At 47.8% G+C, this 17,350-nt stretch overlaps 1 protein-coding gene across 1 annotated transcript; it reads right to left on the bottom strand.

Moving 5' to 3' along the window:
• Positions 1-14,041: 14,041 nt before the first annotated feature.
• On the bottom strand, positions 14,042-16,300 carry LOC144146240 (neprilysin-like). Its single transcript, XM_077678203.1, has one exon. It carries the CDS (start codon positions 16,298-16,300, stop codon positions 14,042-14,044), a length of 2,259 nt encoding a protein of 752 aa, XP_077534329.1.
• Positions 16,301-17,350: the final 1,050 nt, after the last annotated feature.

Genomic DNA, 17,350 nt, shown 5'->3' with positions numbered 1-17,350 from the left:
CTATAGTGTTCCCTTTAATAGGAAGCTCGTGCTATGGAACGCCGCGCATTCTTTCTCGTGGGAGCCATCCCTCAGCTTCCGACACCACCGCCAACGCCACTTTTTCGCTAAATGAGCCATTTAATGCTTTCTCGTTACGCCCAACGTCTAGGAGGAGAGGGAAGGAGTCCAAAAATTGGGATATGCTAGATTTTGTATGAGGCGTACGAAAGTGTCAATTCCGTATATTGAAAAGAATGTTTTGCAGCTTCGCCGTACTGAGCTATTTGACCACGTGGTGTACGTAGACGGTGCTTCACGTCTTACCGCAAGTATAGGCGGCAGAGGACAAGACTGTTAAGGAGTGACCCGCACCCGCTAATATGTCGACTTTATAATTTCACTAATGCCTGCATGACTGGGGATCTGTTGAATACAAACCTTGTGGACAAATGCGATGAACGTTTACAGGTTCGGCCTTTCTGCGTGCGAGCGACCTGTCTGGTTCATGAAAGCGGAACTGAAGTCGTGCTGCAGAGTTGCTTTGGGGACCGAACAAAGCATCCAAATGTAAATGTTGTTACCGTCTGAAATGAAGTTAACCTCTTTTATTTGGGCAAAAAGTTTAGTTGATGTCGATGGTACCAGGGGCGGAAACTCAGTGCTTTCCATTTCATGTCCATTTCAAAGCACCCGTTTCGAGCGAGACCTGACTTGCCTAAAAGCAAATGACCTGGTGGGACGCAACGTAAGAAAGGTGAGGCGTAGGTATCTGTGCATGTGATTAAAAATGGACATAAAATAGACACACACACACACACACACACACACACACATATATATATATATATATGAAACTTTATTTCTGTTCTATAAACACAGATACAGAAAAAGGAACCGCGGAAAAAAGCTGTCATAGACAGCTTGACGAGGCCGCAGCCCCCTTTTTGCTCAGACAGCAGCATCGCGACAAAAGAAAACACACAGTTATAAAGGCAACCGAAAAAAGTAACAATAAAAGCTAACAATAAGACTTTTTTTTTCACGTAATACCCGTTATTTTTAACAGGTATAAAAAGAACGGTTAAACAAGAAAGCAAACGAGAGACATAGAAAGGTTAACACATTTTAGTACACATGACACGTAATTGACGCTTAGAACATTTATAGATATCAAAATCGGCGCACTCAAATTCATTTAAAATAGAAGGCAGGGTATACTGTATGCGCTCTTTCCCAGTGTTTAAACGGGCTGTAGGGACCGCCCAATCCTCCTTATTCCTGAAAAAGTAACTGATTTCTTTCTGTTGCAACCGGGCCAAATTACGCATGTAGTTTGAAGATTTTGATAACCCCACTTTTAAGAAAGAGGTCTCTGGTTGGCTCCATATAACCTTTGTTATAAACGTGACGAAGAAATTTTTTTGTAGTAAATAAACTTTATGTAAAGAGGAATACTTTGCGGTAACCCAAACAAGTTGATAATAATTTAAATTATAATAACACAGAGCATTGTACAGAAGCAATTTCACAGATTTGGGGAGAATGTACCTTAAATGACCAATAACACCAGTGATTTGAGCCAACTTATTTATAACATGATCAACATGATTATCCCACGACATGTTTGCGGAAAACATGACACCTAGGCATTTGAAGCTATTCACAAACTGTAAATTTCGCGAATTTAGTTTCATGGTAGAATGAGAAGGAACCGGTTTGTTTTTAAGGCGAAATATAACTGCTTTTGTTTTAGTTTCATTTATTCGCATGTAGTTTGCATTAGACCATTTGTGCAGCGCCTCCATCGTGAGATTGCATGTAAAGATAAGTTCATCAATATTATCGCCAGAAAAAAACATACCACTGTCGTCTGCATAAATAACAAATGTTGCTGTGTCACTAATATTTACAATGTCATTCAAATAAAGATTAAACAGCAGAGGCCCCAGTATACTGCCCTGTAGGACACCAGAGAGCGTCATTTATGTGGACAACCTGTGTTCTATTAGACAGATATGACGTTATCAACAAACCAGCAGTGCCCCTAATACCGTAACACGCTAGTGTCTTGATCAGTAGTTCATGGTTCACTAAATCAAAGGCTTTGGAAAAATCTACAAAAATTCCTATGACCAGGGCCTTATTTTCAAATTGTGTAAGGATATATTCTTTTTGATGCAGTAGCGCCAGTTCTATTGATTTGTTTTTGCAGAAACCAAATTGATTTTCCGTAAGGATGTTATGTTGATCAGTGGATTTAGACAATCTACAGTGAAATATTTTTTCAAACGTTTTAGAAAAAAACAGGAAGAATAGACACAGGTCTGTAATTTCCAAGATCATTGCGATCCCCACTTTTGTAAAGAACAGTTACTTTTGCTGTCTGCATTTGTTCTGGAAATATAGCTGTAGTTATACAAATATTAAATATATGTGCGAGAACTGCCGCAATTACATCCACGACATATTTAACGGGCTTCACTTGGATGTCGTTAATGTTACGGCACCGGCTGTTGTTCAAATTTGAAACTACTGACATGACTTCTTCTACACTAACTGGTTCAAGAAATGTTGTTTTATCATTGCGCACGTTTATATAGTTGCATACATCCTGCGATGAACCGCTAGCCGCTAAAAGCCGTGAAATGTTTGTTGAAAGCATTAGCTAGTTCAATTCTATAGAGTTCTATCCCGTTAATGTTTAGGCTGCAAAGTTGATTTTGGGGCTTCTCAGGCTTCAATAGAGAGTTTAAGCGTGCCCATACTAAGTCATTCCCGACATTCTTGGCTTTAAGAAATGCCGAGTAATATTCTTTCCGAGCTAACCTCAGTTGTTGTGTTAGCTTATTTCTTAACTGCTTAAAGGACTTAAAATCATCACTTGAACGTGTATTTAGAAATGTTCTATGCAATTTGTACTTAAGTTTAATTTGTTGCCTCACATTTGGCGTAATCCATGGTTTTTGGATTCGGCGAGATATTTTACGGGTTTTTAAAGGGAAGTGAGTTTTGTATATTTCCGTAAGTATACGAAGAAAAACATTATAGGCCTCGTTACCATTATTAATTGTAATGATACTGGCCCAATCTTGCTGAATTACAGTCATTCGAAAAGCCTCAAGGGCACCGTCTGTTATGCATTGGTAAGTAAAAGCTTGTTATATATAAATATATATATATATATATATATATATATATATATATATATATATATATATATATATATATATATATATATATATATATATATATATATATAAAGGAAGGAAAATGAGGGGCTCGTTGAGGAAATACAGAAAGATAGGGCAGCAGTCTACAACGCCAAAGGAGGCATAGGGGTGTGGTTAGGGTCTTTTCTTTTTCACTACGGTTAATGAAGTAAACATTTTTTTAATATACAGAAGAAAGAAAGAAAGAAAGAAAGAAAAACACGCGCCCAGAGTGGGGACCGAACCCACGCATTCGACATGTAATCGAAAGGCGTGGGTTCGGTCCCCACTCTGGGCGCGTGTTTTTCTTTCTTTCTTTCTTTCTTTCTTTCTTCTGTATATTAAAAAAATGTTTACTTCATTAACCGTAGTGAAAAAGAAAAGACCCTAACCACACCCCTATGCCTCCTTTGGCGTTGTAGACTGCTGCCCTATCTTTCTGTATATATATATATATATATATATATATATATATATATATATATATATATATATATATATATATATATATATATATATATGTATATATATATATATATATATATATATATATATATATATATATATATATATATATATATATATATACGAAGGTTTTTGTGAGATTACCAATCTCCGAAAATGACAATATAAAATCCTGGTTAAGGTTGTCATGCATGATAATGAGGCTGAGGTATCAAACCTTTCGGCCCTGGCGTCCTATATAAAAGACTACTAGCAATTTGAGAACAAAACCAAGAGGGCTAGTTTTCAGGGAAATCGTTCTTCAAGGATCCCTCTATCGATAGATATCACCATTGTTCGTTTTTTTCTAAAACAGAACGCTATTAAGAGGAAGGCATTGCAATGAAGGCCAAACTGACGTCAGGCTGGCACCGCAGGACCGAAGTCCTAGTTTGATGACATGGCTGTAAATCCAAAAATATTTGAACTACCAGCCCTACTTTTGTAGTGGGCTCACTGCTTTCCAAATTTTAGGAAAACAAGTAAAAAAATTATGCCGTAAATTAATTGCCAGATTTAATTAGATGTAAAAGCCGGGTAACGCGGGCCAGTTGCTACGTAATGCTCAGAGACAAACAGCCATAAGACAGGACTAGTGCTGCGTGCGTCTAGTCTTCCCTTTGTCCTGTCTTTAGCGCTGTTTTTCTCTTTGAGCTGATTGGATATCATGCTTTTAAGTCACTAATTCAAGTTACAAGCTCAAGTGTGCCGAATCTGTGAAGTAACTTGAAACCGCGAGTGAGTCCTCAGCTGAAAGCCGCGAATATGCTCAGTTCATAAAACCTGAGTGAGAAGCTCTTTTGCTTCAACTATATATATGTACTGCTGAGAGTTTAACGAGGCAAACCGAATTCCACGTTCTAAGGCTCCGTCTGATTGCATTGCATATTCTGAACTCATTTGAAATTTTAGAAGTAAGCAAGAGCTTCCTTCACGAGAGAGACATGCATTTTTTAGCAATATTGCAGTTTTGCATACATGCAAAAGATTGTTTTGCACACGTGCAGTTCTATAGCAACACGCATGCTGCATGACGGTGTTAAGCCAGCGGTCTTTATGAACGGTTAACGGTGGGATGTTTGACGTCACTTCATAGCCTTCGCGTGTAAATGTGAGAGTTAGTACCGCCGCTGTGTGTAGGTGCACTGCGGTTAAAGCGCATTGCACCGAAGCCACTCGGGTGTTCGAAGAGGCCGCGAATGTAGTGCAGGAGCGCTCCAAGCGTGCATGCACGGCACGGATATACCTTCCTTTGAAAGCGAAACATGATAGAATATGTACTTATCACTAAGCAGAGCACCACGCAATGGTTTCCACCCTGGTGACAGAACGCATTTCATTGGACCGCTGTTTATGTCTATCACAGAGCACGGGGTAGATTTATTTGATATCTAATTACGCATACACAAGCAAGACATTTAACCCCAGCGTATTTTCTCAAAGTCAATGAATCGTACACTTAATTCGTCGAATCGCATTCCGCACATAAAAGCGGACAAATTTCGTCATCAAGCCAACCACGCAACGCCACCATCTTCAAACACAAATAGGTCATTTTCACGATTCGACCGACTGTTCGTGCTACACTGACGCACGCGAAATCACGGCGAATAAAAGATTGGCCAACAAAAATGATTCTGGCTGGCACAAAAAATTCGGCCAGTTTCTTGAAAATCGTTCGTTTTTTGCGTTATAGTCACCAAGAGATGCGACGTGTCGGCAGCCTGCACCGACGTGGTTAAGAGGCGTGTGAGGATGTAGTTCACAGCTGGCTTAAGGTGTCCAGGAAAAATACGTTGGTAACGTCACTTCGGTTCTGCGCTGCCGACCTCTGAGGGGGAGAGAGTTAAAACCAGCGAGTGGCGTTGGGAACATCGTGGTAGACGTATGCAGCCGCAGCGCTGCACGTGATGCTGATGTCCGTGGCGCGGTGCAATTGGCGAGCCTCGATGTCGTAGCGCTCCACAAGCGACACCGTTGTGGTGCCGTCGAATCCCCCCGCAGCGTAGATGCTCCCTTCGAGCAGCGCGGCCACGAAGTTGCTGCTCGGGAAGGCCATAGCGGGCAGCTCCGACCACCGGCCCTTGCGCACGTCCAGTCTCTCGGCCGAGCCGAGCCGCTGGGCGCCGTCGAAGCCGCCCATCACGTACACGTCGTCGCCGTGCACGACTGCCGTCAGACCACTGCGGGGCCTCGACATGCCCTGCACTCGGGTCCAGTCATCGGCCGTCGGATCGTAGTACTCGACAGTGTCCAGCACGTCGATGCCCGTAAAGCCGCCCATGACGTAGATGCGGCCGGCGACCGCTACGGCGCTGGCATCGCTGCGGATGTCGTGCATGGATGCCACGAGCTCCCACTGGTTGCGCGAGGCGTCGTATGTTTCGCAGGATGACGTGCGGCCCTCACCGTCGAATCCGTCCAGGGCGTAGATGTGTCCTCGGAGCAGGGCAACGCTGACGTAGCAGCGAGCCATGTACATGTTGGACTTGGTGCTCCACTTCATATTGGGCCCGTCGAGACAAACGACTGAATGATAGCAGATTCTGCCATCAAAGCCTCCTATGAAGTAGACGAGGCCGTCCATCATGGCCACTCCATGGTAGGCCCTCGGCGGCGTGCACTGATTGGGGTGCAGCACCCAGTGACGCGAACGGCAGTTGTAAGTGAGCAGGTTGTTGGTAGCGCCGCCAGTCCAGCCGCCGAACATGAAGATGATGTCTCTAGGGATACGGGGTTGGAGCCAGCGGCGATCGGCAAGGTAAGGCCAGGATCTCCAGTTTGCGCTGTCCGTCGCCACCATGTCCAGTGTCCATCTGATGACACTGAGGACTTCGAGGGCCTCCTTGTCTTGGCGTGCCAACGGTTCGGACTCAACTCTCTGCATGTCCGCGTTGCTGCCGAAGAGGAACCTCACAAGAGTCAAAAGTAGAGACAAGAAACCCCGCCTGACCTCGGGGTACCCGGCTATCCACTTGAGAATAGCGCCGAAGGAACCTTCGACTTCGCTTGTGACATGGAGTTCGTCGTCGCGGAGCACATTACACAGCTCCTCGAACGCCAGCAACCGGAACTGCGGGCTCGTGGTCCATAGCGTCTCGAAGTTTCGCACCAAAAAGCGGAAGACCTCGTTGTCGAGTGGCCAGTACCCTCTGTTCATGGCCAGCTGGTAGGTGCCGACGCAGTTTCCCGGTGCCAGGCTCTCCCCGAGTACCTTGAGGCAATGCTCCCGTAGCGCTGAGATGCTAAGCACTTCTGCGACGTCCAGGACCTCGAAAACGTGTGCGCCGACGAGCTCCTGGGGCGGGACGTGGTATGCGAGGTCGATGGCGAGTTCCAGCATTTCCGCGCTCCGGTCACTCACGAGAACCTCGCTGAAGGGGGGCCACTTGACGTCATTTACCTGCTCTTTCTGCTCGGCGGTAACGGCAACATCCTGTGTCTCCCACATTTCGGCGAAAAGCGCGCCGCAGCCCGCGTACCTGGCGGCGAGAATGAAGCGGTGGGCCAGACGCTCACCGCCATCGGAGGTCCTGAACTTGGCGTCGCCGTAGCGGCCTGCTTGCCTCAGGGCCCTCAGCATGGGCATGGAGCGATTCACGGCGCCTTGCGAGAATTCAGGCTGGCGACCGTTGTCGCTGAAGAGCTGCTGGGCGGAGGCGGTCGCGGTGGCGTCGTCGTTGCAGGGGATCGTTTCCTCGACGCCATCCCCGGAGGCCTCCATGGCGGCGTTCGAGAAAATCGAAGGCAGAAGCGCGAGCTGGGCGAGCGGCGCCGGGCAGGATGACAGCTAGCGGTGCCGCTTCAACGGCTCTGTTAGGCCCAACTGACCGATTCGAATCCGCAGCTTCCGCGCGCCACGGTGGTGGTGGTGGTGCCAAAAGAGATGGCTCATGCCCACTCAGGGGGATTGGCCAGGAAAGGGGCGCTCACAGAGAGAAATTACAAAGTAATTAAAGAAACACATTTAAGGAATTAAATAAAATATTAGGGAAATATATACAGAAAAAAAACTGCTCAAACATGAGACGTAGCATCAGGAAGTGTTGAACGGTTTGCGCTCACCATGCGTGCTCGTCGTTTTCGTCCAGTTGCCCCTGATTATGCTTACGCGGCGATGCCGCCCGCTCCCAAAACCGTAGGGCGCAGTTGCTTTTTTCAATGTGGGCGGTTCGTTTGGCGGTGACATTGAAAGCTACGAGAGGCATGAGGTTACTGGGTCATAAGTACGCTCAAAAAGAAATAGCAGGTTTACGACAGGAATGCTCTAGAGTTCACAGCCGTTCGGAATCATTTCCGGGGCCTTTGGGAATATTGACTGTATTGGGCGAAAAGAAGGAAGTGGTGTCGGAAAATAGTTTAACCGTCCCCTGTTGATTGGCCGATCCCCTGATTGGGTATGTGCCGTATATAAAGGCGCAACAACAACAACAACAAACGCGTTTTAGGTCTTCACGTATTTCAACAATCGGTTTAACCCTGGCCAATCCCCCTTGTGGGTACGTTCAAAAACTTTGAGGGCATCATCATCATCATTATTTTAGTTTTTTATGGCCTCACATGAGGGTGTAGGACGACTTCTCTGAATATGAACTATTTTGGGGGGGGCTATGTTCTCATTGACTTAGAAATGCGAATACACGTACGTCATGGTTTCATAGCCAATCCACCAATGTCGACCGCTTGCGTATACTGGTGGCATTGCTATTAATTAATGCCTCGCCCAAAAGGAGCTGAGATGCATGCAGAATGTTCCACGTGCCTGAGTTTAGCAAAAACCTGTCTGAAACTCAGAATCAAACTTAAAACGGTTGTGTGTAAGTGCGTTGTCTGAGTTGGCCCTCAGCCCAAGGTCAGCCTCTGTTCGGGCACTGCCGCAGCGGCACGGATAATTACTCTGCAACAAGCAGCTGCAGTGTGTTTGATGTCGACGTTTTAGGCTTAGGCGGTTCTTTGGGCTAGTAGATAATAAATGTTCGTCGAAGGTTTGCCGTTGTGCAATCCGCGGCGGCCGTGTCGGCGTTCGCGCCATCCCCGTCGTCAAGACAAGCAGCCCCTTTAGGGGCGAAGCACCTTAAAGGGACACTGAAGTGAATTTGTCAAGCCCCCGGTTTTGCTTGCACTGCGTGGACTGGCTCAAATTACCACACTTTTCATCATTTATCCGGTTGATAAGTCGGTAATTATTTTATAATGCGGAAAAGAAGAAAAACTACCATGCGCGGTCTGTAGCGGCCGCGCCAACTAAAGGTTGTGACGACAGGAGGAGATGCTCCTTGATTGGACGATGTCCAAGGTTAGCATTCAAACAAGTTTCGGTTTCGGTTCTTGATTGATTGATTGATTGATTGATTGATTGATTGATTGATTGATTGATTGATTGATTGATTGCAGGGTTTAACGCGCCGATGCAACGAAGGCGATGAGGCGCGCTGTGGTGGAGGGCTCCGGATTGATTTCGACCACCTGGGGATCTTTAACGTGCGCCGAAATCTCGTACACACGGGCGTTTTTGCTTTTCGCCTCCATCAGAAAAGCCCCCGCCGCGGCCGGGAAACGAACCCGCGTCCTCGTGCTCAGCAGCACAACGCCTATAGCCACTGAGCCACCGCGGCGGGTTGGGTTTCGGTTCTGTAAAACAGCATGCTTGACATCCGACGGCATCGTTGGATGGGCATTCTCGATATCTCAGTAATCGTCGTACCGCGCTTCTGCCATGTTGTCGGTGGTAAAATGCCTAAGATAAGCCTCTCAGGACGGCTTGGAATCGTAGCAATCACTACTAGCCGAGGCCTACGCAGTGGATGAACGCCCTCCGCGTCCCCGCAGACGCTCAAATGCCATGCGCTTTTCCCGCATATTCGGAGCTTGCCTCACTCATACCTGTATCGTAAAAAGCGTGTTCGCACCAGGCCAAGGGTCTGCTGATTCTGGCCTGTGCCCACTGCCCGCAAGTAGTCGGTGCTTGTTGCAACAGCACGCGAAAAGCATGTACCCTCGGGGATTCTAACTTGCGACTTGCAAAACAACAATCCCAGCGCTTCAGACCACTCGGCCACGAGCCAGCGCTGACCATGTTGGATATATAAGGTATATAATGTACAATCAGTTTACACTTTTATTTAGTTTTAGTGTTTGAAGTAACTTAGGTGACTATTTCCTGCTCCCTAGTTTTGCGCTGTACGGTGAAAGTTTCAGTTGATTATATTTCCTTAGTACCTATATTGACTTCGCTGACTCTTCTCCCGCCTTCAAGTGGCCTTAGGTTTTCTTAGTAGCGTACCAGTCAGCGAAAAGTCGCATGTTCGCTTGTGCAGCGCTTGTGTGGAGCGATCCGGACTCGGAGCTTGACACAGTGCACAAACTAACAAAGTAAAGAAAGGCACATTCTTCCATTCACAAACGTGTTGTGGCTTAGTTTCAAATGAGCGGGCGAATTGCGACGACCCGTCGGCGGCCGGCGGACTAAACGCTGGGCCGACTGACTCTGTCGGAAGGTCGGCGAGCCGTGCAGTAGCGCAGCAATTGCCAGCTCATCTCCTCCTGACGTCACACGAAAACGCCACAGGAAATGGGCGAGGGTGCAGAAAGGAGGACAGCATTTTCGAATTGATTTTTATACTAAATAAATTCGCGTAAACGCGATCAGAGTGGTCGACACATGGCCTATGGACTCCGGACTACAATTTGCGCTAGTAATCCCGCAATGTTTACAAATCACTTCAGTGTCCCTTTAAGGCCGGGGCTGGGTCCGGCGTCCGTCCGGCGTCCATACTCACGGCACATCACCGTGTAAATCGAAACATCTGAACAAAAGGTTCACAAAAGGTTAACATGAACATAATAAAAGGTTCACAAAAGGTTAGAGAGAGAGGGAGGAGAAAGATAGAGAGAGAGACGCACAGCACCATGTAAATAGAAACATCTCTGAACAAAAGGTTCACACAAGGTTAACAAGAACAAAATAAAAGGTTCACAAAAGGTTAGAGAGAGAGAGAGAGAGAGAGAGAGAGAGAGAGAGAGAGAGAGAGAGAGAGAGAGAGAGAGAGAGAGAGAGAGAGAGAGAGACGCACGGCATTGTGTAATTAGAAACATCTCTGAACAAAAGGTTCACAAAAGGTTAACAAGAACAAAATAAAAGGTTCACAAAAGGTTAGAGATAGAGAGAGACACACAGCACCGTGTAAATAGAAATATCTCTGAACAAAAGGTTCACAAAAGGTTAACAAGAACAAAATAAAAGGTTCACAAAAGGTTAGAGAGACAGAGAGAGACGCACAGCACCGTGTAAATAGAAACATCTCTGAACAAAGAAGAAGAAAAAAGAAAGGAAAGGCCGGGAGGTCAACCAGGTGTAGAGCCCGGTTTGCTACCCTGCACTGGGGGAATGGGGCTCAGGGAATAAAAAGGGGGGGGGGAGAAGAGGAAGAGATAGGAGTGGGAAAGCGCGTGGCAAGCACGCTCCTCTCCGACGAGTATTCGGAGCAGCGACACAGCTCTGAACAAACGGTTCACAAAAGGTTAACAAGAACAAAATAAAAGATTCACAAAAGGTTAGAGAGAGAGAGAGAGATGAACAGCACCGTGTAAATCGAAACATCTGTGACCAAAGGTTCACAAAAGGTTAACAAGAACAAAATAAAAGGTTTACAATAGAGATAGAGAGAGAGTGTGCTCCTGGAGAGCCGTGCTACGCATACGCGAAGAGCATTGGATTGGATTGAATTGGATTGAATTCAATTTGGATTTGGATTAGATTTAATTGAAATGGATTGGATTAAATTGAATTGGATTGAATTGGATTGGAAATTGTTTTAGCAGCAGTAAGCACTCTCGCAGGTGATTTACGGTAAGAGCGATCCCCAGTGCTTCGCACTCGTCATGATTCACTTCGTGGAGATGCGTGAATTTTTCTATTTTAAATTTCCCTTCTCTTCTGTCGTCGTAGTAAGCACGCTGCGTGAAGCCTGGAATAAATCTTCGTTGGTCATCCACCTTCACAGAGCGGAATGGCTCATATTTTTTTTTTTAATCTGTGCCAAACGCTATTAGTTTCTTTTCGGGTATACCTTTATTAGTCGTTATTCCGGATCAGATGTTCGGAAGACAAAACAGTGGTTTTGTTTCAGTTCAGCACCATGATCCAGTTCACTGCCTGTTGGTTCGTAATATACAGGCGCGCACTGAGAAAACCACTGAATAAAATTAAAAAAAAAAAAAGAAACCAGCACGCAAAGGCGCATCTGCCAAACCGCTAAAGAATATGCAAGTCTAAAAGCCCGTGTCGCGCTTGCCTCGCAATAGCGTGCCGACGCTGTCAACTCGTGCTATTTGCTGTCTCACTACGTGGTAATCGTTCGCACGCCCCTATGGCGGCAGCCTCTGCGTCTACAGAAGACGGCCTGTCGGCAGCCCGCCACGCGCACGAGGCTGGATGTATTCACGGCTTCAAGTTTTGCCTTCAAAGAGGGGTAACCAAACAACCCTTGCCCAATCTTTCCCTTGGCCTATAGCCGGCAGCGGTGTGCTTTATGTCAACAGAGGGAGAGCTTCTTCTTTAGATAAGCCTTGTGCATGATGCGAAAAAGAGAGAGATAGGGAGAGCAAGTAGTGTGAGAGAGTGGGGGAAAGAGGGAGGAAGAGAGAGGAATAAAGAACGAAATAACGAAAGAAATAAATAAAAATAGAAACGCTCAGCAACATCTCAACACCTTCTTTATAGTAGTAGTCCCACATCCTAATGAAAAACGAAATCGGTATTTTTTAGCGTTTTATATGATTACAAAATTACAAAATACAACACTGATACCCATTTTGTCTGAAATTTGAAACAAATAATCGAGATCAATGTAGCCTCCACAGTGCTGCACGTAGCTTGTGGAATGAACTAGTAGATTGGATGCGCGCGAGACATGAGCGGAACAGCACGCGTCCCCGCACGTGTCTACGCCCCGAGAACCGATTGGGTTGCCGGACGACCCGCTCCCGCGCGCGTCCAATCTGCTAGTTCATTCTACAAGCTTCGTGCAGCACTGTGGAGGCTACATTGCTGTCAACAGTCCGTTCACTGAGGGCGCCTAACTCACCGTGAAGGATGCATGCGACAAATGGCGCCGGAGCCTGGCGGTTCCACCTGCCGAGAGGGGAGGAGGAAATGTCCTTTCAAGGCCCCCTTCACGGTGAGTTAGACGTGCTCAGTGATCAGACTGTTGACAACTATGTAGCCTCCACAGTGCTGCACTGAGTTTGTGTACCGAACTATAGATATTTTGCCGCGCCGAGTCGGAAACCGGATTGCTCAATCGACGGACATGTGTCTCCCGCGCCAGCGTGCTGCGACCTCAACATTTGGCTGCGACATCAACACCCCCATTTAGGGGATCAACCAGTGAAGATGGCAGCTGCCGTCAGAAGCTCACGGCCGATTAATCGATTCCCTCTGCCCCCATGCTTTCGCCTTCAAAATTTTTTCTCGTTTGATGCCTTGACATGGTAAATAAGATATACAATCTACCAACAGGATATGTGATAAAGCCTAAAATAACACCTTTGGGACGCAAGGTATGCAGCGTCACCTTTGAAGAAGGGGAGCAACCTTACTGCGTCGTTTTCTTCTGTCTCGGTGCCCCTGAAGCTCTTGCGGCACACACGCTGCTCATCGTACCAGCTCACCGCTAACTCCCCTGTTCGGTTCGAGTTGAGCAGCACAACGTTGCTTCTCAAGGATTTGGTTGGTCTTTGGAGAATTCCATGATCGTTTCTGTAAATACTAAATTGCATCGAATACCGTGAAACGATAACCAGATTTTTTCTTCTTCGAAAAAGCGCTTACGTGTTGTCTTATGTATCAACTGACCAGACAGTGCGCGTTCCGCGAGTGGCCAACATTCGGCTAATTCCGCGATGCGGTATCATGCAGGTTTGCCGAGCCAGACTCCGGTCAAGCGCGCAAACCGGTGAAGTTGACGCCCGAGTAAAGTTGGTTGCGGCAGTTCATGGAGGAAGAAAGAGGACTAGAGCACGTTTTTTTTCCCTTTTGGAACCGCCCGCTTTAAAGATATTCTTGAAACAGCCTCTAAGCTGGTGCTTTACCGCGCCCACTTGAAGCGGCGCACAAATTACGCGTGCTAAAGAAATCTATTCAGCATCACGAAAACCCTCTTCGACCACGACAGGTTGTACACGAACTCGGTGGTGACAGTTTCACAAAAGCCTAGTGTAATGTAAATGAGCACATGGAGTGTCATGCCCGCAAATATAAAGAATTACATAAGTAACGTCCGTGTTTTTGCACCGACTGAAAGAATTATAGTCCCGGAACCCAAAGCCTTGCGCAACGTTCGTCTTCACAGGCTGCACTTCTTCCCGGGATTCATGAAGGAATCCTCGGCGCACTGAAAGGCATCGGCGAATTCTTTCATGTGCCGAAGCGGACCGTTGACGCGGTTCCACGCTGGGCTGGGCGCGTCGTCGTCGCCTCGAGGAATCGCCGGATTCACATTCTCGCAGAAATTGAGACCGTAGTAAATGAAGAACAGCTGCCTCTGGTTGAACTGTTGGGCCCTGGCGAAGTAGAAGTTGAGGCCTTCCTTCTGCATCCACTCATTGAACGCCTGGAAGGCCAGTTTCGCCGCCATCAGGTCCAGCATGTCCGACGCCGACGTCTTTTCCCAGTCGACAAATGAGCTCGTCTCGTGCCCGGCCGCCGACGCGCTCGTCTTGGCGTAGCTGTGCTGGAGGCAGCTGCGTAGGTTCTCGAACATGGACACCGGGTCGGACGTACTGGTGTTGTAGTAGAACCCGTACGCCAGCGAATAAACGTAGCCCAAGAGAACCCGGTAGATACGGACGCCAGCGCGTGCTACGTGAAAACCTTGCAGTCCCGAGTCGCCCGACATGGCGGGGTCGAACACTGGTATCGGAATCTCGAGATGCCGGAAGGGAGAGCGCAGCGTCGGCCAAGCTCGAAGAAAGCCCCGCGTCCAACCAACCCTCAGATCTTCGTCGTCCGCTGTCTCAAGGGGACCGCGCATTCGGTTCACCGCACGCCGAAGCCAGAAGAAGAAGAAAGATGAGAGCGATCGGTTAGATTCCTCTCGAGAGAAACCAGCAAAGTAGTTCGTCCGGAATGTCTTGTTGAAGAAACGCTGTGGCATCAATGGTTCCCATTTCACGGCGGCGAGCTTGCGAACAACATGCTGGGCGAATTCCAGCGAAAACTTTTCCTTGAAACCTCGGCTCAAAAAAGCGAAGAGCGTGGAGTTGAGATGCTCCAAAACGAGGTACTGGAGCACCTTCCAGGTGAGCTTGGTCACGGAGCGGTCGTAGGCGAGCAGCATTACCAGCGCGGGCTCGAAACGGTCCAGGAGACGGAGACAGTAGTGGGCAGCAGGCAGGCGCTCTAGCAAGCGCGGGTTGCGACCGTATGCTATGGAGGCGAGATGGTCACGCAGAGTGGCGTTACCAATGAGGGGCGACAGTACCATGCAGACGCGAAAGGCCATATAGTTGAGCAAGTCCGTCTTCCTCAGCGCCTGTGGCATCTTGTCGCTGAAACTGACCAGATAGTCGAAATTTGATGTCTCTACTATCTGATTAAGTGCGACCATCTTCTCGCCGAACGCCTCCTGTGCGAGCAGGGGCCAGTGCAATATTCTAGAAGCCGGCAGATGGTTCAAGTGTTTCACTATGCACTTGCTTATCGGGTCGGCGCAGTCGGACGCTGTCGTGGGCCCCGCGCGCCTCGCTAAGTCCATCTCGACGGCGGCGACGCTGGTGTGCATGGGCTTATCAATATGGTTCATGAGAGCCTTGTGAGCCTTAGACAGGAAGAGGAAGTAAGCGAGCGGGAGGTCCTTAGCTCGGCCTACAAGCAGCCTTGGCTGAGTGATGGACATGGCAGGATGCGTGCCGTCCCGGCGTTCGACGACGGTCAAGTGGAACAGGCTGTCCTCCCCAAGGAGTCTGTGCAGGCTACCCACCTTGGAGGAGACGTCAGCCGCGAGCACGCGATCGGACACAGAGTACGGCCAACGCTGCAGGCCCACTAGGTAAAATAACATGGTGATCAGTTCTTTGAAGAGGCCTACCGGTGGGTTGACGCAAGTGTCGAACAGGAGTTTGGCCGTCGGCAGCTCGCTGTTCTTCCAGCTGAGAACGCCCTCAAGGAACCGAGAGTACGCGTCCAAGAGGTCGTAGTCTACCGACGTCTTGTCCTCCGCTTCGCCGGGCTCGTGTCTCTTCATCCAAGCGGAACAGACGTAGGCGTAGAAGTCGTCGCACGGATCCAATGACGCGTTGACGGCGCCCAAGATTCGATCCGCCTCCTGATCGCACTTTCGAGAGCTGCAAATGTCGCGCTCCGCCAAGGTAGGCTCGGCGGTGCCGCCGCGTAACGCCGGCGGCGAAGAGGGCGCCTTCTCAGACTCCTCGTCGGTGAAGTTGACGATGACGTAGGACGGCGTCGGTCGCTTGGGGACCACCAGGTAACTGAGCACACCCATGGCCACGATGGTGAGTCCGATGAGGAGCACCACGAAGGTGGCGTAGTTACAGAAGCAGAGGTAGTAGCGCCCAGGGGAGATGAGCTCCTCCGTGTCGGGCATGTCCAAATAAGGTGCTGTTCGAACGACGGCGATGATGCTGATACGCGCAACGCGCCTCGAGCATTTTCTTCCTTCTTTACATGCCTTTTCTTCAGCTTGCCATGGCTCAAGGGACATCGCCCCTACGAACTTTTTCCGTTAAAAATGAGATGTATTTGCTACATCACGACATAGTGGAAGTTCTGTTGTTCTTATTTTCCATTCGCAAGCAAAGTCTGGAGGCCCTGGGACCTTTTTTTTATTTTTACAACGAAGCTTTTTACGGCTAAGATCCAGCAGGTAGTCTCCGATGACAGACCGAGCGTATAGGCCATCAATTTCCAGCGTATAAAAATTCATAAAGTAATAAACAATGACTTAGGGCCTCCATATTTTGACAGACCGACTTTTTTTTTTGCCCCTCGCAGAACGTCTTCTCCGCAACTCGCTTGTGTTTACAGGTGAAGCCAATTTTAAAGTGACCAGTGCAAGCTTTGTAATTCTGGCTTTCCCACATCGCATGTTGCACAGTAAAGCATGGCCATCTACGGACGGAGTATGGTTACAGTCCCACTGTAACCACACTTAAACCTGAATGCAACATACCTCTATGTAACGAATTCCTGGATTTAACGAACTTTTTCCATTCCCCATTGCCACTCCCATTGAAGCCCATGTGTTTGCGACCTCTATCTAACGAAACCGTGCTATGGTTAACCTTGATGCAAAAAAGTCGCTAAGCTGATCATTGTTTTTAATCCCTTTTGCCGAATCGGCCGGAGAAAATCACTAATTTAGCGAATACTTGCACTACTGTATGGAGCCTAGAATCGTCAAATTCTAGAAACGTCTAGAATCGTCAAAAACTAAATGTGTCATGATGTTGATAATGAACGTCATCTTGTGGTTAACGTAGCAGCCACTTCTGATTGTGATTGTGTAGCCTGACACCACACCAGGTCGCAAGCTTGTCAAACGTGCACTTACACACAGTGCACTCGGCTAAAATGTCATTCGGGAGCAGCTAAACGGCAAACGCGAATGACACTTCACACGGAACGCACTCTAACC

The sequence above is a fragment of the Haemaphysalis longicornis genome, unplaced genomic scaffold (assembly GCF_048455015.1).
Source record: "Haemaphysalis longicornis isolate Haplotype H1 unplaced genomic scaffold, Haemaphysalis longicornis Haplotype H1 scaffold_7, whole genome shotgun sequence".
Lineage (NCBI taxonomy): Eukaryota > Metazoa > Arthropoda > Arachnida > Ixodida > Ixodidae > Haemaphysalis > Haemaphysalis longicornis.
Note: the sequence above shows the minus strand (reverse complement) of the source record. Positions and strands in the feature narration are given on the sequence as shown.

Bases quoted from the DNA above. Each gene is read 5' to 3' on its own strand.
- LOC144146240 (XM_077678203.1), bottom strand. From the start codon at position 16,300: ATGCCCGACACGGAGGAGCTCATCTCCCCTGGGCGCTACTACCTCTGC.